This window comes from Lycium barbarum, chromosome 8, assembly GCF_019175385.1.
Source record: "Lycium barbarum isolate Lr01 chromosome 8, ASM1917538v2, whole genome shotgun sequence".
NCBI lineage: Eukaryota > Viridiplantae > Streptophyta > Magnoliopsida > Solanales > Solanaceae > Lycium > Lycium barbarum.
In genome coordinates, this window is record NC_083344.1 from 26,163,272 (window position 1) to 26,185,864 (window position 22,593).

The following is a 22,593-nucleotide window of genomic DNA, read 5'->3' on the forward strand; positions in this document are numbered from 1 at the left end:
GATATTCGGTGTCTAGGGTGCTCCATTCATCAGCCCATACATGTCAGCATCATTTAATGCAAAGAGGCAAGATTTTGATGCATTAAATGAGAGAGATTGTGTGTGATCAGAGAGACATACATAAGAGGACGTGTGTCATTTCGGCTGTCAGAAGTCTATATTGTTTCCCTTCCCGCCAAGGAAACTGCACCTCTTCCACTTCCCGCCAAGGAAACTATACCTCTTCCACTTCCTAGGCATGTTCAATCCAATGCCCGAGAAGTGAGGCACTATCTATATAGGGTAAAAATCCGAATTTGACAATAAATCTAGTTAGAGGTGACCACATGGAAGTGCGAGTTTACTTAAACCTGGGACAACATAAGGGTCTTTAGCCATAGCCCGAAATCACTTGGGTAATGATTCCCCGGGACGACTTCGGATAGCCATCACCCCAGGAGATGGGAGATGTCCAAATTTGAATAAGTAATGAAGCCGTTATCGAGGGATCATTTAGTACGATAGCCTGATCCCAGATCCTCTTAAAGCCGGAGTGCACTCCCAACAACCCCTGTCCCGTCAGCTGGCATCGAGACTTGGGTCACTGTTTGATGGGACGTTTGCACTGTTGACTAGTCATTTCACTTGTCCTTTCTCACTAAGAAGTATATGGCTTGTGTAAATAAATATGTCTTCTAACATTTGTCTCTTTATTTCTAACCATTCTTATTCTTGCATTTACATAGCATTCACGGTTCAAATTCTACAAAAAGAGTTAAGATTGATTACGATTTACGTGCCTTTAACCCCTTTTTTAAACAAATTTATTTGATTATCATAAAACCATTTTTAGCGGTAAACACCAATCCCAACGCATAAACAACAACTGAGATGAAGGATGCATTTTATAACTTAAAATTCAATTGTACAATACTCACTAAATGACTCAGTTCTACGTAATTAGCTTTTACCTTCATGTGGCTATTCATTTTCATTTATTTCTAAACCTTACTAACTTTGAATGTTGGAGTTTAACCTTCGACTTGATGGAATTCTCACTCTAAATTTTTTAAGTTTTCTATTTCGTTGCTTCACAATATGTGAGAAATGATTTAAACTGATATAGATGTTCGTGAGGGCACACCCTATATTAGGCTAGTCCGAGCACACCTCTCGAAGGATTATTCCATTATCGACTCAGAGTAAATTCAATCGTTGATACATAAAGCTAGAAAAAGGTAATTTGTGAGACTGGTCTTTTCCTTCATGTTTAATAGTCAAATCAAATCAAGTGAAATTCATTTTTCTTTCATTTCCCATCCCTCTATTTTCTACTCATTCTAGTTTTTTTTCCTATTTCCTAAAACAAAGAAATTGCTGTTCTTTTGCTAATTAATCCCTTTGTTTCAATCAAAGAGTCTTCTTCCGTTTGGTCTCCAAAAAGAATATATCTATCTACTTTTAATAAGTTGAAAATTTATTCAATTTTTTTATTCCTTAAACTATGTTAATAGTCAAATTAAGGGGCGGACAGAGTATAGATACCTCCAAAATGACCATCCAAAGGGAGTAAACAAGCAGGCAAAGTATTGGCATCTGACGGCAAGAATCGCACTGGCAAATCTCATATATAGCGGCAACAACAACAACTTACTATCGCTGTAGAGAGAGAGAGAGAGACATCAGCTTGACATCCTCTCTTTGCTGTCCGCTCAGTAGATACAAACGCTTTCGATCGACCTCTCTTTCCGGTTTGTTTCTATTAAATCAGCTACTTTTGATCTTTCCTATGATATCTCCTTCGTCTTTAGGGTTACTGATTATTGTTTTTGATTGATCAAACCAAGAAAGTCGTAAAAGCTTTTCTAGTTTTGGGGAAGGTTAGAATTTTCTCTGTTGCTTTCTATGTCTAGGAGTTGCTTCTACTGTTTAGGGTCTGAGAATTTGACTCCTATTTAGACATTTGGTAATTCATGATTTTTTAGCCTAATGAACTTCTTAGAGTAACAACAACAAGTGGGGTCTGGGAGGGTAGAATGTACGCAGACCTTACCCCTACCTCGAGGAGGTAGAGAGGCTGTTTCCGAGAGAATGAACTTCTTGGAGTAAGATTGTTTTTCTCCCTTAGAGAATGCAAGACGTTTTCGTTGGTTGAGTTCATGGCCACTTGGCGATGAGTTTCGGAATAACCAATTAAACAATAAGATCTTTGTAGGATTTCACTGTTCATTTGACACTTTCTATGGACAGAGCAATGTATTCAATTTGTTATCCTCTTTGGTTATTGCCAAACAAAAACAACATTACTTATCCTCAATTGCAAACTAAATTGGGTCGGCTATATGAATTATCTATAGTCATTCTGCTCCATCCGGAGTGAAAACTGAAAAATGAAGAATAACAAGCGAAGAAAGAAAAGGGGTATTGTAATTTAGGTACAAGACGACCAAGAAAAAGCTATCTTGGTCTTAGGTGGGAAAATTTTGTGGTTGAAAATGAATCTTGAATGAGAAATTTTGATTAAACGACAAACAAGGTGGAAAATCATGGAGTGCTTATGTGCCGAAAGAAAGAAAAGTTTCAGTCGCCCGAGCTCTAAGTTTTTCAGTGGATTCATTTGGTTTTCATTGGATTCATTAATTAGAATGATCCTTGATGAGTTCATGTTGGAATGGAGTGACAATGTTAGGTCAAGTTACCTCTTCTTCACCAAGTTGTCTGAAGCTTAGGGTGCTCATTGATATTCAATCTTGTTTCTATTGGTGCATTCGTATTCTTCTATTGGTGGTGATTGGTAGACTTTTTCTTTGCTGTTCATTATCTACTCTTCAACTTGAAAGAAGGTTGGAGATCAATGTCATTAGGAAATTGAACTTGATGAAAGAAAAGGTGTTAGCATCCTTGCTATCTGGAACCTTTTCCGTGCTGTAGAGTACGCACTGATGTTATTCAGTTCATATGATGTCTAACCATTTAATTCTCCTGGTGGTAGCAAGTATGAGTCATCGGTATTTAAGTACTCATATCTCCGATGAAGATTGTTCTATAGTCTATGTTTCCTACCATCTTGAATATCACAACACGTAGATAAACACATCTGATTATGTTTGATTAAGAAATTATAGTATGATCACTGATATACTGATTATTATGGTAACCTATAGAAAGATTACTCCATGGAATATATTCCTAAGGTCCATTTGTGTCTCCTCTCTTTTGCTCGGCTTAATCATCTATTATTTGCTTATAAAAAAAAATCATCTGTTATGCATTTCTCTAATCCCCCTTTTCCTGACTGATGTTTATGTGTGATCTGATCTGGGCTAGAACATGATGAATTGATAATGAAGAATTGAATTAGCTTTTGGAATTTGAGTTTCTTGAGGGTTCATATTTTTATGTGGTGTTAATACTTTGGTGACAAGGAGTTTACGCTCTTTAAGGTTTTGGTTTTTTAGTTTCTTACTTCATATTAATGGCATTCGTGTTTGCGTCAGGCCCGTGTAGGGAAGTTGGGTTTAGTTGAATCGATGCAAGTCATACGTTGAGGTTGAAGGTTGTTTTGTATTGGTCAACTGTCAATGTAATAAAGTCCGGGCAGTTGTTAATTGTGATCTGTATGAAAAAACGTAGAGCAGCTGAGTTGAGCAAAAGTTAAGTTTGTTATTTGTGTTACCATGGGTATAATTTCTTCTTCACTTCAATCTTAAATGGGAGCTAAAGATTCAGTTATTTAAACCAAAAAAAAAAAGATTTTCCAGTGACTTCACTTTCTATTTCCTTCATGCAAAATCCCTTCAACTACTAAGAGAGTGGCAGTTAACCGAGTCATTCCAGTCTGGACATATGAGTTATGACAATGAGAAGTCATGCTTTTAGTGATGAATTTCAACAGATACAGAGGTAAGTCATGCTTTTCTAGTCTATAACCAGCCCAAATTCATCAACAAGGCATAAATATTATGCTCAACTCATCAAAACACTTCTATGGGAAGCCCCGCCACATTTAAGCAATTCAAGTAAACCCCTTCCAATATCCGATAGTCGCATATATGCTTGTCACATGATATATACGCTATTTCCCATATTACAAAGTCCGTACAACACATAAGGTTTGGGAAAATTTCCCTATTGAGGTCAAATTATTAACTTACCTCGAATCAAGTGAGCTTTAACCTCTCACGACTGCCTTTCTGCGCCCAAACATGTCCAAACAGCTCAAATTTGGCCAAAAGAATATTCAACAACGTCAAACGAAGCTAAGGAATCAATTCCTATAATTTAATACGTGGTCTAGGTCAAAGTCAACAAAGTCTATCCTCAAAAAGTCTACCGTGAGACCTATTGTCAAATCTTGAGTTAAATTTCATAATCGGGTTGTCCATTAACTAAGGATTCCAAATCTATGCTTAGAATTGAGTTCGAGTTCAAATCAACCTTCAAAACCTCAAAATACACATTCTTGAACTTCGAGTAAAGTCCCTCAATTTCACACTTGCAAAATCTAATGGGTAGTCATGATATATAACTAAATTGAGTTTATATTACTTAGCCCAACTCAAATGATGCATTTCTCCCCAGAAATTGCACCTGGCCAAGCTTAAAATCCCAAAAAGATGTGTTAGAATGAAATAAAAATTCGAAAATCAGCTTTTGTATCACTGCCAAGTCCTATGCGATTACGACGAGAGGTCTCGCGGTAGCAAAGAGCGGTATCACGGGTCTCCTGTGTGAACGCGACCCTTCCCCTCGCAATCGTGTTGACCAAGTCCCTTACCCTCCGTGATAGCAACACAGTGCTCCGCGATCGCCGAGCACTGTCGTTGAACCAAAGAAAAATATAAGATCTGCTCCGTCCATCCCCTCAAATAAGTGCCAAATGGTTATATTGACTTGTATAAAGTCTTGAATCCTTAAAAAGGGCTTTTAAACTTAAATTTAAGAGTTGAGTTGTCCAAAGGCAAAGAGCAATATGAAATTTCTCACCAACGTATGATCAAAAAAGATGCCTAAAAGAAACTGCCAACAATATACTAGGGATTTTGCCACTCGTCAAAACACATGTTCATGGACAATTAGCCTAAAAACACGAGGAAGGAATTTAAATTCCAAAAGAATTAGAGGAAGAAACCAGGGAAGTTGGTCTAGATCAGATGGTCGTATTCCTTCTCCCATGCACCACTTATACACCCCCCGCCCCTTCTCATACCCCATTGCACCTCCCTTCCCATTCCCATACCATACCCCTATTTCTTCTCCTATACACCACTAATTTGGCTTCCCCTTTTTGCATGCCCTCCTCAGATTGCCTTTTCCCATCCAAAAAGTCAACATTTTCTGCCTTAACTTCTCCACTTGACATATAAATTATAATCTCTTTATATCTAAACGAAACACACGAGAATGCATATAAACTCATATCATAGGTGTGTATTAGATAATACACAATGCATACATATTAGCAATTTTCATAACTCGAATATACACTCGGTGTATATGTATACATTCATCTCCTTGTATACATAGTCACCCCGCACTTATAGTAGTCACTTGACTTTACTTAAACATGCTTTTCTAGGAAAATCTCATTTAGAGGTTGAAGTCTCAAAATACCTGGTATCCGGGAAAGCTACTGTTCCAAAATAGTTTTTTCCCGCTCCTAGTACGGGAGTAAAAATCTGAATCTGCAGTTTTGGTCCAAATGGTCCAATACGTCACCTGAGCGGCCGAGCTCTTGGGTCTCAAACTGAACCACCCCAACAAGTCCGAAATGGTAAAATCAACTTGCAGAAAGTCTCAAAAAATTAGTTTGAACGTTAATACTCAGAATGAGGGGTTTGATTGTAACACAATAGAAGCAATTGATCTTTTATAGTGATACCAATTGATTGGGATTAAGACTTAAATGTTTTGGTTACACTTACATTGAGATTGGGTAGGGATAACCATGAGTTTTAAGGAAACTGCAGTTCTACTGGGAAGTTACTTACTACCAGTGTTGGAATGAAATTTGCTTGAACTGGGAAGAATATATAAAGAATCTAGATAAAAGGGTTAGATTTGCTCTTGTACTCTCACAAATAAGCTATATGTACGCTTTGTTATACCTTTTCAACATATTTGCCCTTGCCATCCAACTTTAGCGTCCTATTTGCCCCCTGTACTCTGAAATAGGCCATATTTACCCTACTCGTTTAAATCCCCATGTCCCATCTTAATTTTTCATACGTGGCGCCTCTGTGACATTCTTTTTCCAAATTAAATCTGGTGACAGACCTAAAACCTTCAACACCACCACAACCCGCCCCATCTCCTTTCTTCTCCGCTCTGTCACTGCCACATCACTGACAAAATGCCAGAATCCGATGACCCCCTCTGTAGCTCAGATCTGGCCGGATTTTGTCTCTGGATAGTGAGTTTTGAGGCTAACCGCCATAGATGATTGGATTTTGCGATTGCTATATCAAATTTCCTTCAAACAACCCAATAGGGAATTTTTTGCTCCATGCAGCTGCTTAATTCACAAACTTTTTCCAGTTTCTTTGCCAAAATAGTAAAAGATAAGGTGGGACGCAATGAAAGAGGACTTTTCTCTTCTATTTTTCTTTCCATACCTCATTTAACAAACCAAAAAATGGAAGAGACAATTTCTTCACTTTCCCTTCCTTCTTCTAGTTTACAATGAAATAGGGTTCTACACGCCTTGACATGGATCGATTTAATGGATAATTAGTGCAAACTCTTGTCTTTTTTTGCAGTATAACTGTCACATATAGTTCTTCTGTATTTTTATCTACTGCAGATTTTTCACCTTATTTTCACATTTGTTTGTAATTTGATTGTATATGTGCATCAGGGGTCAAAAGAAACCTGGAGAAGATGGTTGGCAACGGTGCTGAAGATGTGAAGATTTGTGGAAGTGGTGATGCTGAATGTCCTGAGACCACAGTTGAGATAAAGATAAAGACGTTGGACTCACGGACATATACATTGCGAGTGGATAAATGTGTAAACATCTTTTGGTTTTATGTTCAGTTCCTTAAGAAAAAGGGCTATGCTACCTATCAAACAGGGGAAGAAATAAAACATTAAAGGGCAGTTCTATTTGTAATTTCTCTATATAGTTCTTCAAGTAAATGTGGCTCCATATGCACCAATTTTCAGTATCTTTGAGAGTTGCAAATGTGCATTCTTGTTGGAAACTGGACAGTGCTATTGAATATAAAATTTAAAAGTTGACTGTAGTATCATCTGTTTCACTTTTAGAATATTCTGAGACACTCATTCTAATACCTTTTGCCAATTCCAATACAGATGCCGGTTCCTGCATTGAAGGAACAAATTGCCACAGTTACTGGGGTCTTGACAGAACAACAACGGCTTATATGCCGTGGAAAAGTGTTGAAGGATGACCAGCTGCTTTCTGCGTACCGTATCCTTTTGACTCTCATGATGTTTTAGGAACATAGCATGCACCTAATATACAATTTAGGAGCTTGAGTTCCTTCACGGATTCGCAAATAGATGTGGAAGACGGTCACACTTTGCATCTGGTTGTGAGGCAACCTTCCTCAGAGAGTACTCCTGATCCCCAAGGTTTGTTATGCTTTGAACAAACTATTGAATTCCATTTGAAAATAGACACGAAGAGCTATATCTCCAGAAAGAGTCATATGAACTTCCATTATGTCAGACTTCATTCTTGTTGTCTTGATTTATCTTATAATTCTTCAACTTTGGAAGTTAGAAAGCTTGGGAAACTTGATTATTAATGGATGTAAAACAGTAAAAGCAAAATGAATGAGCTCAGAGAAATCTTGGCCGTCCGATTTTTTGAAGTCCTTTGGGTCGAAGTTGGACGGTACCAGAAAAAGTAAACAAGACGATACCATGATGAATGCTTTATATGGATTCTGTCATGTTTTGAAACTTTATATGGATTCTTGTCATGTCGTGAGTTCTTTATAACCATCAAGTTTAACATTGCAGCGACTGCTTCTGCATCAAGTGCTGGGTACAGTCAAGGAAACCGAGTGAGTCCTGGTGTAGTAGTTGGAACCTACAGCTCGTCTGAACATGGAGATGGAATTTTCCCTGATCTGAATCGCGTAGGCATTATCATTCTTTCCTCCTTTTCATGATGTTAACAATTTGCTGTCACATTTTAGGAGAGAAACTCATTTTTTCTGTTTCATATTTTAAGATTGTAACAGCTGTGCTTGGATCTTTTGGAATTTCAAGCGCTGGCAGTGGCAATGATGGGATTGATCTCAATGTAAGTATCAAAGGCTTCACTCGTGATCCTATGCTGATGTTTGGCCTTTTCCCTTTTCTGTGGATGATTGAAGAAGGTGGTTTTACAATTATCTCATGGATAGTATGTCACTGGATCTGTCCCCCTCCGAGGTCTGTGGTATGCAGAGATGTGTATCCACATTCATTTCATGCACATTATGAGAGTGGTCTGACTCAAGAATTCCTATAAGTGATCTGTCCAATACATAATTTGACTTAACATCATATGTGATTACTGTGGATACATTAGAGGAATATTGGAATTCACAGTTCATATGTAGAGCTGAGAATTAGTATTATGGATTATTAAATTAATGAAGATGATGAGCACATTAAAGAAAGGAGAACATGAGATTTGGGTGCACCAGTGCAGTTTAATGGGAAAACACTGCTATTTTGTGGTACATGAAAGTCAATAAAACCTTGGCAATTTTTTTGAGATCCAAATTCTAGTATCTGGAACATGCGTGTAATCTAGGAGGAGAATTCTGATAAAAGTAAAGAAGAAAAATAGACAAGCTTTGACCTCACAACAGATACATCTTGCTCTGATTTTAAGTTGTTATAGAGAATTACCTTTATATAATATTCCCTTTATCTCGATTTGTACAACACTATTTCCATTTGAAACCATTCCACTAATATATTGTTCTGTACAACTTTCACAGCCCGAGAGTAAAATTAAATTTTGTATATATTCCAACTTTAATCAATGTTGTCAAAGGCGCGCTTAGGCCCTGAAGCGAGGCTCAAAACATGTTGAGCACTTCGCCTCGCTTAATGTGCGCTTCAGTGTCGTCATCAAGGCGCTTCAGTTAATATTTTACTTCATTGTTATTTTTTTTTTCAATTTCTTTTTCCATATATTTGTTATTCATGCTTGTACTCATTAGTCTTGGACTAACCATATATGTTTATATTTTTTTCCTCATTTGTGCCTTTTTCATTGAAGCCCACGCTTTATCTGTGCTGCGCGCTCGAAGTCCCAATAGACCTTAGAGCTTTTTTGCGCTTTTCGCGCTTGATAACACTAAATTAATAACTTTAATACATGGATATGTTCATACTTTTATCTTTAATGTGATGTTTCTCAATCAAATTAACTTTTCAACTATTATTTTAATAGTTTCTTCCTCCATCACCCACACTAGTTGTCACAAGTTTCATGTGCTAATTTACCTTAACTTTTTTTGATAAGGTAATAATTTTATTAACAATTGGGGGAAGAAGACCGTGTATACAAGCTGTATACCAAAAAGAGAGAACCTACATCAAATACTCAAAAAAGGAGACCCAATCTTCTACACAAACAGGGGTCTCATGGCTACACCAAAAGCAAACTAGAAAAAAAGAGAGACTATTTTGCAGCTTTACAATATCTAGTTCCACCCCTTCGAACGCTCTCCTATTTCTCTCTTTCCAAATAGCCCACAACAGTGCTAGCGGGGCAACCTTCCAACTAGGACTCCTCTTCCCCCTTCTGTAACCTCAACTATGCAGTGCCTCCTTCACTGTTCTCGGCATCACTCATCGCACCCCAAACCAATTAAGAACCACTCTCCATAGTCGGTTAGCCACTTGACAATGCAACAAGAGATGATCCACATCTTCGCCCGAACTCTTGCACAGGAAACACCAACTAACATAGTTGATCTTCTTTCTCAGGTTTTCTGCTGTCAATATCACACCCCTTGCCGCCAACCACGCAAAGAAACACACCTTCCTCGGAACCCTGGGAACCCAAATAGCACGATGAGGGAAAATACATTCATCTCTCCTTAATAAACTTTCGTAAAATGATTTAACAGTGAATAAGCCAACTCGGCTCTCTCGCCATCTCCAAACATCCAATCCATCGATAAGAACATCCTGTCAATTACATATTCTTTTATTTTACCTTAACTAAAGATTAAATATTAGAAAAGGATAAGTCAATTTCAACTGAAATTTCAAGTAAATGTCTGGAGTTTCTTTTATTTTCAAGTGCCAACTACGCCTTCTTATTGTTTTCAACTTTTTCCAGGGTAATGTTGGTCTGATGGATAAGATTGATCTTATAATTAAATAGAACTTAATATTAAGGGAGTTAACTGCTGTAATTCTTTAAGGGCTGCAACGGGAGATATTCGTGCTTTCCATAATTTAGAAGGAAAGTTATGGTAGCTTAACTCACTTATTTCCATGAATTTATGTCGTGCTAAATATATGTTGACAGACTTGCTTAGAGTATTTGTGTTTTATGTGTTCCGAGTAGCCCATTAGAATGGTTGTTGGCATTCATGTAAATTGACAATGTATAAAGTTCGAGCCTTTTCCCAAACTGAACATGTCTGGAATGGACAAAATAAAGACATTTCTTCTTAATCAATAGATTTCCATTAGTGAGTACATAATTGAGCACCTTCCTTCTTTCTCATTAACCTCAATAGCCCTTTGGATTAAGTGATCTTGGACACCCTGAAGCTCGCACAACAACTCAACACAGCAAGCCCATGCCAAATAGTTTGAACATCCAATTAAGGGTTCCGAAGTAATCATAAGACTTGAATTTCTGTCTCCCGTATTCTTTGAACCAAAAGCAATAAGTCAGATTGGATTGAAGAGAGTTCTAAGCAAGCAGTTAGTAAATATTTTCAAGCACTCTGACCTGGTAGGACAATCTGGAAAATCTAGTGTTCTTGTATGTGCTGGATATGAAATCAGGTGGTTGGAAATTGATGGAAATGGGATGGGTCAGGTCGAAATCATAAGGCTTTGAAATTCGAGTTATTTCACGGAATAATACTCGTACATATTGAGCTCGTAATGGTACCTTGCAATTCAAAATTCTCTCTACTGCTGAAGCATGAGCGTGTTCTTGCACCATAATAGAAACATAGACATAGATAGGGTCGACGAGTCTAAGAACCAAAGATAAGGGTTGGATGTTGCCGCTGGCTGTTACTAGCGCATGGAGCTTTGGATGTCAAGGGATTAATTGGGTTATGGTCGCTGGAGGGTCCCGTAGCTCGTGGTGGTGTTGGTTTTCGCACAACACTCACTGAAAAAGAGGTGACACCAAAAAAAAAAAAACTGAAAAGTCACCGGAAAGGAAGGCATGGGGATTGTCTTTTATGTCTCGGATGTTTCTAAGTAAACTCTGATACCATGTGAGACATAAATATATGGGAAAATATTATTAATAAGATTGTAAAGACATTTGTCTTACGCTTAGCCTTATTTATATCCAATACTTTACATTGTACATAATACATATTTTCTAACTAAGTATAAATATATATGCATTAACTATCTAATAGGAGGAATATACTAATTTGGGTTGAGATCTCTTTAGAAATAGTTAAGAGGTAAGTGAACGTACTAATATAGATCATGAAAAGTGGAGTTCAATGTTAGGGCTAATTGTAATATAATAGTGAATACAAATGACATCTATATGGCTAGTGTCTTCAGCTTATCAAATGTTTTCTACCATTAATTAATCCTACGTGTTGTTCCATTATGGTCGCTTGAGATGGTTTGGTCGTGTTCTATGTTGACCTTTTGATGCATCGGTCAATAGGTGTGAAATTATGGTGAGTGGGTATTAAAAAAGGACGAGGTAGACTTAAATCACATGGAAAGAAGTGGTCTCGAAAACGAACAATCTCTTTGAGTGAATGCTGGCTTACAAAGATGGGACACAATGGGAGAAAAAGATTTGTATAGGCGATACCAAGTAGTGGGGAATTTATTTTAGTCATGTTAGTACGTTTACTTTAGGTCCTATGCTTTCTAAGAGTTTGTCCCTATTAGATATTCTTGTGTAAGAAATATAGAGAAGTTCGAGTACTTTTTATTTTATAAACTATTGGCCCAAAATGAATTTAACTGGGAACATGGTTAAAGAGGATCTATATAGCCAATCCCTACTTCTTTGGCACCAAGGCATAATAGTTATTCCATTACGGTCTTTTATCCTGATCTTAACGTTAACGAAACACATCCCATATGTGGGGGTGGAGGAGTTTCAGTCTGAGGCGTGGTATAATCATTTGTAACTTTGTAAACATGCATGCTGTATTCTTTACAGGGTTTTGGTCCGGCTAGTCTGGGAAATATGAGAGGTTCTAGTAGATCACAGACTGAGCAAGCTGATACAAGGGATCAATCCAGTTTCACTACTAGTGCTTCTGCACGTCCAACGGATGTCCCACTGGAAGCTCTGCAAGCACCGGTAAATTTTGCTTCAATTATTTTGACTTTAAATTATCCTTCACGTTTGTGCAACACTATTCATTCAACATATATGCAACATGTTGACCGTCTCATGCATCTTTTTGTTGGTAGAACATTGTTCATATGTTTTTGTACTTCATTTCCTCTGCTTTCCACATTATGTATTTGTTTTGTTCTTGCAGGTTATTCCTGATTCTCTTACAACCTTGACCCAGTACTTGAGCCATTTAACGGTAGAGTTCAGAGCCAATGGTAAAAGTCCCTTTCTCCTTTTACATCAACTTGCCTCCCACAGGAGGAGGGAAGGGTAAGAGCTATTCTTATTAGCTGAAATTTGGTGTTGGCAGTTAGTGGACAAAGTGAGACTACACAAGCTGCTGGTGCACATGTAGCAGATAGAACAAATTTAGATGCTATCGCCCGTTCAACCGGTCAGAGAGTATTTCCGACACCTGCATCATTGGTGGAAGTGATCATTTTGACGAGACAATTATTCATGGAACAAGTTGCGGAGTGTTTGTCGGTATGGCTTGAACTTTTAGTAGTTCTATTTAAACCGGCTAATATCTGGCAGAGTTTTTTCTTTCCACTCCAGGGCTTTGGTCCGAGGTAAGAGATCAACACGTGATGTGTGGTTAGGTGTATGTCATAGGTCCGAACCCTGTTGCAGAGGAAATCCTGGTAGTTAAGTAGGGAAGGGTAGAAGGGTGGGACCATTATCCATCGAGTTTCGGATGTGTGCCACTGACCCTCACGAATTTCTCGGTTATCTTATTATGTACATATATTATATATATAGGTTGAGTTTTGAAAGGATAGATTCTTGAACCCAACTGAGTGAGGGGTGCTTAACTCTTATCTTGAAGAATTATATGCTATCTATTTTCTTCTTTATCTAAAAATAAAGAGTTACCCCCTATATTATCACGTTATTGCAAGTTTCATACTTAAACTATGCTTTGTTTCCTGATGGTAAGAGATCAACACGTGATGTGTGGTTAGGTGTATGTCATGGGTTCGAACCCTGTTGCAGAGAAAATCCTGGTATAAGTAGGGACGGGTAGAAGGGTGGCCCCATTATCCATCGAGTTTCGGATGTGTGCCACTGGTCCTCACGAATTTCTCGGTTATCTTATATATATGTTAGTATATTATATATATATAGGTGGAGTTTTAGCCTCAGGGAAAGGATAGATTCTTGAACCCAATTGAATGAGGGGTGCTTAACTCTTATCTTGAAGAATTATATGCCATCAAATTATTAGTATTTTACAAGTTTCATACTTAAACTATCGGATGTTTCTGTTACCGGACTACAATTTTTGAAGATTAAAACCCCCGAATGGACAAATGACAAAGAGTTTGTGATGACTTTCTAAATGGCTTGTGGAGGTGAAAAATGACGTCACGTTAGTTTTTTTAACGGCTAACTAGGCCGAAAATTAATATTGTTTTTAGTTTATTTTTTTCTCTTTTTTTACTCTATGCTGAACTAGAAGAGAAAGGTGGGGATAAGAAATTGTTCAGGCTAGCCAGGGTGCGGGAGAGAAGGGCGCGCGATGTGGATCAAGTGAAGTGCATTAAAGATGAGCATGGAAAAGTATTGGTAGAGGAGACTCTCATTAAACAGAGATGGCAGTCATATTTTCACAAACTCTTGAATGAAGAAGGGGAGAGAGACATCGTGTTGGGAGATTTGGAGCATACAGGGAGGCGTCACGATTTTGGGTATTGTAGGAGTATTAAGGTCGAGGAGGTTAAGGGTGCTGTCCGTAGGATGCACAGGGGAAGAGCGACCGGACCTGACGAGATCCCTGGGGAATTTTGGAAGAGCGCGAGCTCGGCAGGTTTGGAGTGGCTGACTAGGTTGTTTAATGTCATCTTTAAGACGACAACGATGCCCGAAGAATGGAGGTCGAGCGTACTGATCCCTCTATACAAAAACAAGAGGGATTCCAGAGTTGCGAAAACTATAAAGGTATCAAGCTACTAAGCCATACTATGAAAGTGTGGGAAAGAGTGGTGGAGATGAGGGTGAGGAGAGGCGTGTCTATTTCAGAGAACCAGTTCGGATTTATGCCGGGACGCTCAACTACAGAAGCCATTCATCTTGTGAGGAGACTGGTGGAGCAGTATAGGGAGAGGAAGAGGGACTTGCATATGGTATTCATCGACCTAGAAAAGGCTTACGATAAAGTTCTCAGAGAAATCCTATGGAGATGTTTGGAGGCTAAAGGTGTACCTATAGCATACATTAGGGTGATCAAGGACATGTATGAGGAAGCCAAAACTAGAGTAAGGACTGTAGGAGGGGACTCAGAGCACTTTCCAGTTGTGATGGGGTTGCATCAAGGATCAGCTCTTAGTCCGTTTTTATTTGCCTTGGTGATGGATAGATTGACGCGACAAATTCAAGGTGAGGTGCCATGGTGTATGCTTTTCGCGGACGACATAGTCCTGATCGATGAGACTCGTAGCGGAGTTAACGCTAAGCTGGAGGATTGGAGACATACCTTGGAGTCTAAAGGATTTAAGCTTAGTAGGACCAAGACAGAGTACTTAGAGTGTAAGTTCAGTGAGACACCTCAGGAGGTTGGCGTGGAAGTTAGGCTTGGTGCTCAGGCCATCCAAAAGAAAAGTAGTTTCAAGTACCTTGGGTCTATCATGCAAGGCAGCGGGGAGATTGACGATGATGTCACACATCGTATTGGGGTAGGGTGGATGAAATGGAGGCTAGCTTCCGGAGTGCTATGTGACAAAAAGGTGCCACCACAACTGAAGGGCAAGTTCTACAGAGTGGTGGTTAGACCGGCTATGTTGTATGGGGCGGAGTGTTGGCCAGTTAAGATCTCTCACGTCCAAAAGATGAAAGTTGCCGAGATGAGAATGTTGAGATGGATGTGTGGGCACACTAGGAGCGACAGGATTAGAAATGAGGCTATTCGGGATAAGGTGGGAGTGGCCTCGGTGGAAGACAAGATGCGGGAAATGCGACTGAGATGGTTTGGGCATGTGAAGAGGAGAGACATAGATGCCCCAGTGCGGAGGTGTGAGAGGTTAGCCATGGATGGTTTCAGAAGAGGTAGGGGTAGGCCAAAGAAATATTGGGGAGAGGTGATTAGACAGGACATGACGCAGTTACAGCTTACCGAGGACATGGCCTTAGATAGGAGGGTGTGGAGGACCCACATTAGGGTAGAAGGCTAGTAGATAAGTCTCGTTATCTTTCCTTATTAGTAGGCGCATTAGCGCATTATAATTTCTTGTGCTCTGATTTATGTTATTATTTGCTACTTTCTGTACTTTGATTACTCTATTTTATCTGTGCCGCTTTCGTTATGTGCATTTCCATATCGCTTTGATTTCCCTGATTATCCTGTTTTACTGTTAAGCTTGCATTATTTCATTTGCAATATCGTTTTGAATCTTTTAACCTTATCTGACTCCCTTTTTATGCTTCTATTGAGCCGAGGGTCTCTCGGAAACAGCCATCCTACCTTGGTAGGAGTAAGGTCTGCGTACATTCTACCCTCCTCAGACCCCAAGATATGGGATTTCACTGGGTTGTTGTTGTTGTTGTTTATTCTTTAGTTTATCTCTTTCTTCTTTTGTTTTTCCCATAATATTGAAAGAAAAACTTCCTCAACACCCTTTTCTTGATTTCATTCGATCTTCTTTAAAACCAAACACTTTGTTGGGGATAAAATGAATATTTTTAGTTGTGAGCAGCCGACATCAAACCCAAGAAAACACTGCTTTGAAAGGAAAAGCCCCCAAACATAAAAGTCCTATTTTTTGACAATCCTAATTTTAACAGAAAGAGAGAATATAATTAAAAAAACCAGTATTCTTCAACCTTTACAGAAAAACCAACGACTAATCCCTTTCTATTTTTCGTTTTTGGCTCTTTTATTTGGTTTTTATGGTTAACTAGTTTATTTATTTTTTGTATTAATTTTGACAATTTTATTTTGGGTTGAAATAATAATGCCATATGTATGGTTACCTATTCAAAATAAAATAAAAATATAATTCCATATGTATGCGATTGGGCAATATTCTTCGGGGTCTTTTTAACCTCCAAAACCTATGTTTGGGGGAGGGGAGTAGCTGAAACATCTGATGGTTTAAGTATGAAACTCAAAAAACAGTGATAATTTAGAGGGCTTTATGTATTAACTTTTAGTTCAGATGACACATGTTGTGCCACTTGGCACATTTTAAAAGTGTTTTAGAAGCGTGAAATACACGTGCCAACAAATATTGAGTCAGGGGTTTTTAACCATGAAAAGTTATAGTTCAGCGAGGTAACAAAAACATCCGATAGTTTAAATAAACTTGCAAAAATGTGATGGGTTGAGGGGGTTTTAGCCATTAACTCAAAAATAAACCATCAGCTTCCTTTTCTCTGGAGCTTTTTTGCAGCAGCTGCCAGTGGTGCATGAAAGTGTTCCTCAAATGAGTAAAGAAGTACAAGTTCGAGAAACTTATTGGTGTAGAGCGTCTCAATTAATAATTTATTTGGTGTGGTTGGATATGCAGTTTTATTTACCAGTATTTTAAAAGGTGTTTTTGGGGCGAGCCTCAGGGCGAGGCGTACCAAAAATGCCCCGAGGCGTACGTGCGGGGACGTAAGTATTATGGGGTGTATGCCCCAACCTTCCGGGCGTTGGCCTAGGCGTAACCCCCAACATTTTGGGCGTTCATTACCGAGAACTTTTTCAAATCTGAGCCAAATTGCTTAATAAATCTTTTTTTTTTAAAAAAAAGAAAGTTAAATATTCAAATGCTCATAGCAAATTCTGAAACTAAAAATCTCAAAAAAGTCAAAAAAAAATTCTAATTGTTTATCCTATTTCATAATCTTCTCTCTTTGTTGTTTACGGAGTAACAGATACACGTTAGACCTTTGTATGCAAAGTGCAAACTACAAGGCAAAGAGTTTTGTCCTCCAATTCTGCTTCTACGCTTGCATTTTCCTTCTTTATGCTTTATTTTCTTCAAAATCTTTTTAGCATTCTTCAGTTTATCGTTTTCAAAATAGTTTTTAGTTTTAGAATTCTTTTGGTATCGCTCTGGTTTAGATATTTTGAAGACTCTATTATGGCTATTTGTATTATAATGAGTATTAATTAGTTATCTAGTTTTAGGTTTTAAAATAATAACTTTATATTTCTTTCTCAAAAAAATAATAACTTTATATTACTGTCATTTTTATCTTTGAATTATTAGGAAAGAGTATCATTTTTACAACTCTAATTATGTTTCATCATGTTCATGTTATTGGTGGAATGCATCTTTACGTCATTCACTTTTTCAAGATTTTTTTAATGGTTCGTGCAGATGTTAGCATGTTATATGTGTGTGCGTGTATATATATATATATATATATATATATATATATATACATTTTCTATTTTTATTATTTTTATAATTTTAATGTATTTTTTATTTTATATAATAAATGGGGCTTACGCCCCGTGCCTCGGGGCTTACGCCCTGTGCCTTGGGGCTTACGCTCCGCCGAGGCATATGTAAAATGCCTCGCCTTACGCCCACGCCTTTTAAAACACTGTTATTTACTCATGCACGGAAAAAATTTGGCAAGTTTTGATGGGAAAAGCGGTAAATAATTGAATGAGTATGCTCTACTTGTTATTTCGTAGATCAAAGCTCGTGACATCTGGTCTCAAATTAGATTCAACTGCATGATAGACAAGAAAAAACATAGAAGTTAGGGAACTTGATAAAACTTTAATGTGAATTACAAAATCAGATGAAATAAAATGAGATTTTTTTCATCAACTTGATTGGGTTGAAAGTTTGCAATAGTATAACCTTCCTTTTTGCTTGTAGTAGTACTACATTTGACCAATCATACAGGAATAAGGAAAACAGTAATAATAAATTTATCTGGGACTCTATGGAACTTACGAATATGTGGTTTGGTCAGTAGTTTGCCTTATGGCTTTCTTTATTTGAGGACGGTGTATTTGAATGTCGACTTTGTTTACCTCATTCAAATTATTTTTAATGTTAAAGCACAAATTGTTATCTTTTCTTTTTACTTCTCTTTTATTAAAACAAAACATGTTACCACATTATGAACACTTGGTGTAGTTTGATATGTAAATGAAATTCATCATAGAAATTTCTATACCTGTAATAGAAGCATTAAAATTGGTTCTAGGTTTACTTTTTTAAGTTAGTCATTTTATGTGGAAGAACTAATAGCTGATAATCTTTTCATCCCACCCTATTGAGCTTCAGGTATGCAGATTGGCCTGCCAAGATTTGAACGTTCTATAGCCCTATACGTCTGAACGTGTTGCTAAATATTTAATGTCAGTATGGCATTGTGTAGAATATCTTTTGAGTTTGTCTTTATGTTTAGACTGTTCCAGTTGGAGGGGTATTATTCAGCACTAAAACAATATTTTTGTCCTGTGCACCAATTGATTTTCGTGTTTCTCATTTCTGCCCTTTGGTGCAGCAATTGTCGACATTGCTAGAGAATCAAGCAAATGTGACAGAACCAACAGAGAGAATGAGAATCCAATCATATGCTTTAAGAACAGGAGGTCTTTTCCGGAACATAGGTGCTATGCTACTTGAACTTGGTCGGACGACAATGACATTGCGAATGGGCGAAACACCAGTATGTTTTCCCCTTCAAGAGGGTGATATCACCCTTTCTGTGATTATATCCCGTATTTGTTGTTTTCTCTGTAAAAAGTACTGACAAGGGGTAAACAACCTTAGGATGATGCTGTGGTGAATGCCGGACCCGCTGTCTTTGTGTCCACTGCTGGCCCCAATCCTATAATGGTTCAGGTTATTTTCTTGTCACATGTATACTTTATTATGCAGCCGATTGTGTGGATGATTGATACCTGTTTGTGTAGCCACTACCTTTTCAGCCGGGTCCAAGCTTTGGGGCAATTCCTGTTGGAACTGTACAAAATAGTACTGGCTTTTCTGGGGTATCTGCTAGTTCTGGCTTCATTCCAAGGAATATTGACATCAGAATACGAACAGGTTATTTTTTCTTGTTCGCGTTTATTATGCTGTTGCTAGTTACAAAGACTGCATGTTTATCCCTTGTTACTCACTCACCGGTACCAGTAGGTTCATTTACGGCTTCAAATCCGAATCGAAGAGAGCCTACTGGTTCACAGCAACCAGGGCAAGCTACTCAAACAGCTTCTAATGGTGGAAGTTCTGATCAACAGAACACGGGAGGCACTAGAAGCTCTTCTGCTGGGGAGTCAGCAGTGCGGGTAGTTCCTATTAGGACTGTAGTTGCTGCAGTTCCCACTTCTGTTGGGCGTTCAACTTCTGATTCAGCTCGAAGTCCCATGGGAATATTTTATCCAGTCTTAGCTAGAGTGCAACATGTCAGTTCTGGGAATTCTACTCAAGCATCTGATCAAAATAGTTTACATGGTGTTGAGACTCGAGACCAGGCTAATCCTGATTCTGCAGGGCAGCAGCAAAACATTGGACTCCCTAGTGTTGAAGGTAACTGACAAATTTGCAATTATTACTTCCTGTTGGTTTATCTATCAAGCACTTGCAGTGTTTTGGCCTTGAATATGGTGCTAAATATTATAAGGTAAACTATGGCTGAACTTTTCACAGGTTTTGTGGACTTGCTGTAGATCTCTTAGTGCTTGACAAGTGTGCACATATCCAACATTTGTTATCATAAAGTGGCTGTATATATTACTGGTCCTCAAAACAATCTTTATTTTGCATTAACTTTCATTGGTCATTGGTATATATTGTTCAATAGATGTCCCTCCTTGTCCAGTGTATCAATATTCCATCTTAGAAGGAAACATTCTCGTGACGGATAGTTCCAGGTTTTGTAGGAAATAAGAATAACTGAGGCTTTGACGTATACAGTTGCATCAATATTCTTTGTATGCTCCATTTCATAAAAAGGAGTTTGGGTGTCTATGGTCATATCTGGTAGAGTTTTTGTTTAATTCTGAATTCTAAGAGAGAGACAGGTAATAATGCAATGTGGTTATTATGGCAGTCATTTGTTTATTCTGAAGAACTTAATTTTTTTTTTTTTTTTTGCTTATTCTGACATTGCTTTAATTTTCCTTTTGAGTATCTAAGTGAATGCAAAAACTATCTACATTTGATATGCGACAATGGTTTCAGGTAACTTCAGCTCATTCAGTGAAGTATCAAATGTCGAAGAGTTCTCTGCTCAGGACCGAAGTAGAGTTGACCAACTTCTGAGGTCATTATTCTCTAGTGAGAATGTTCATCATGAGAATGTTAATGATCACGGTGTAAGTACAAATTTCGCTAGTGGAGATGGTGCGGCAGCTGAAAACAATAGTAATTCTCAGGAGACAGCAGCAGCAGGGGATGAAGGGGTTTTCCTGTCAAATATTCTACGTCATATCATGCCAATTATTTCTGAAACCAATGGAACATCATCTACTAATTTACCTAGTGACCGATCAAATATGGATGAAGATGGAATCAATGATCGTCAAACACAGGTATATATATCCTCTTGACATCTTATTTTCCTTCGTGAAGACAATTTGACATCATGGTTGATATGAAAGAGACTTAATAGCTTTGCAATGCCCATCACTTATTGAATTGAAAGCTTGCCACAATGGACTATATATTTCAGCATCATTTTGCTTTTCTGCAGGCGCAAGAAAACACAGAGCAGGCAAGTTCTTCACATTGGCGCCGTGATCCTCCATTGCCACCAAGTTCAAAACGTCAAAAGGTATTTGCCCCTTTATCCTACCCATCAAACAGGAAAGAGAAGCCCCTAAACGCATTCCTCATAAAATAAAAAAAAATAAAAAAAAAGAAGTTGATGGAAGGAAGAGAAGTGGCAGGGAGGGAGTAAGAAAAGGATAATAGTCATTGTTCTGAACTGACTTAGGATTTTTTGGAATCATATATAACGGACTAGACTATCATCTTGTTGACTGCTACTCACATTACGCTGAAATAGGAAAAAGCTTTCTTTCAGGTTAATGTCCTCACCTGATTGTCTTCAGTGATAGAAAAACAACTAATTTAATTACTAATCCTTCATTAGAAGTCAAGAAAATTGTTAGAAGAAAAAAGAATTGCTGAATTAATTTATTAGAAAAACTCCATAAGATAAAATGGAAAGGTGGTTGGGCCTGAAATGGATCCATTAGAATAGCCACCTCTAAAGTAGGATCCGAAAGTCTTGTTATGATCGGATGATTTTAGACGACTCTACTGTGATTGGATCAGTTATCCTATAAACTTCTTGGACTTTCCAGCTCACAATATGAGCAACATCTTTGGGTTTGATGGGCTTTTATGAGATACTGATATTAACTGCTACTGTCTTTTACTAGGTAATGTTAGATTTGGATGTCAACCAGTCTTGAATATAATATCTGCTTTAATGGTGCAGGGGGAGTGACTTCTAGATTCCCTGGTTCAGCGAGCAAATGTTTTGGGGCCACTTTATGGTGCAGCATGACTGATTTCAAGATTGCTGGTTTCAGCCAATGCTTTGAGGTTTTTTTGGTGATGTTTAGATTGTTAACAAATCGAAACGTTGTTTTGGCTGTGCAGATTATAGAATGAACCTTACTCCTTTCATTTGATGATGTAAATCGAGATGGCAAAAGGAAATGCAGGTAATAATGAGCTAAGAAGAAATAAATCTGAAGCAACTTCGCAATTCTCATTCATGATCCTTCAAAAATGGAGCTGCTCCTTGACATATTACCGACTCATACGTAGATACAAACAGGATTGAAAATGGAACGACCTTAGTTAGGCCAAGTGTGCAATAACTAAACTTTCCACTTAAAAAGAGTGGGGATTAGATTGTCAATTGTGAAACTTATTAACAACCTTCATTACAACCACCTAAAAAACATTCTTATCCTCAAGGAAGGATGATGAAAATCTCACTTTTAATGCATTGACATCCTTCCATGGAGCTTGGTCCATTGATAGCTGTTCCTACTGAACTAAAAATTGAAGTACTGCTTTGTTAGATTTCTGAATCGTTCTCCTATCCAACACCACCTTAGAAAGGTGTGAACAAGTACAAAGCGATTAGAC

General features: G+C 37.9%; 1 protein-coding gene across 2 annotated transcripts; it reads left to right on the forward strand.

The window, feature by feature from the left end:
• The first annotated feature begins 1,449 nt into the window (after positions 1 to 1,449).
• LOC132606074 (ubiquitin-like domain-containing protein CIP73) lies at positions 1,450 to 22,210 on the forward strand. Of its 2 annotated transcripts, none has more exons than XM_060319403.1 (16): positions 1,450 to 1,730; positions 6,836 to 6,987; positions 7,294 to 7,411; positions 7,504 to 7,575; positions 7,969 to 8,087; positions 8,183 to 8,254; positions 12,347 to 12,490; positions 12,675 to 12,744; positions 12,840 to 13,015; positions 18,986 to 19,150; positions 19,255 to 19,326; positions 19,398 to 19,530; positions 19,618 to 20,013; positions 20,668 to 21,017; positions 21,179 to 21,259; positions 21,932 to 22,210. In XM_060319403.1, the coding sequence occupies exons 2-16, from the start codon at positions 6,859 to 6,861 to the stop codon at positions 21,938 to 21,940; spliced, it is 2,106 nt and encodes a 701-aa protein (XP_060175386.1). In that variant the 5' UTR covers positions 1,450 to 1,730; positions 6,836 to 6,858; the 3' UTR covers positions 21,941 to 22,210. The 2 variants fall into 2 exon arrangements, with proteins under 2 accessions (XP_060175386.1, XP_060175387.1); XM_060319404.1 differs by having other exon boundaries at positions 1,458 to 1,730; positions 19,621 to 20,013.
• Positions 22,211 to 22,593: the final 383 nt, after the last annotated feature.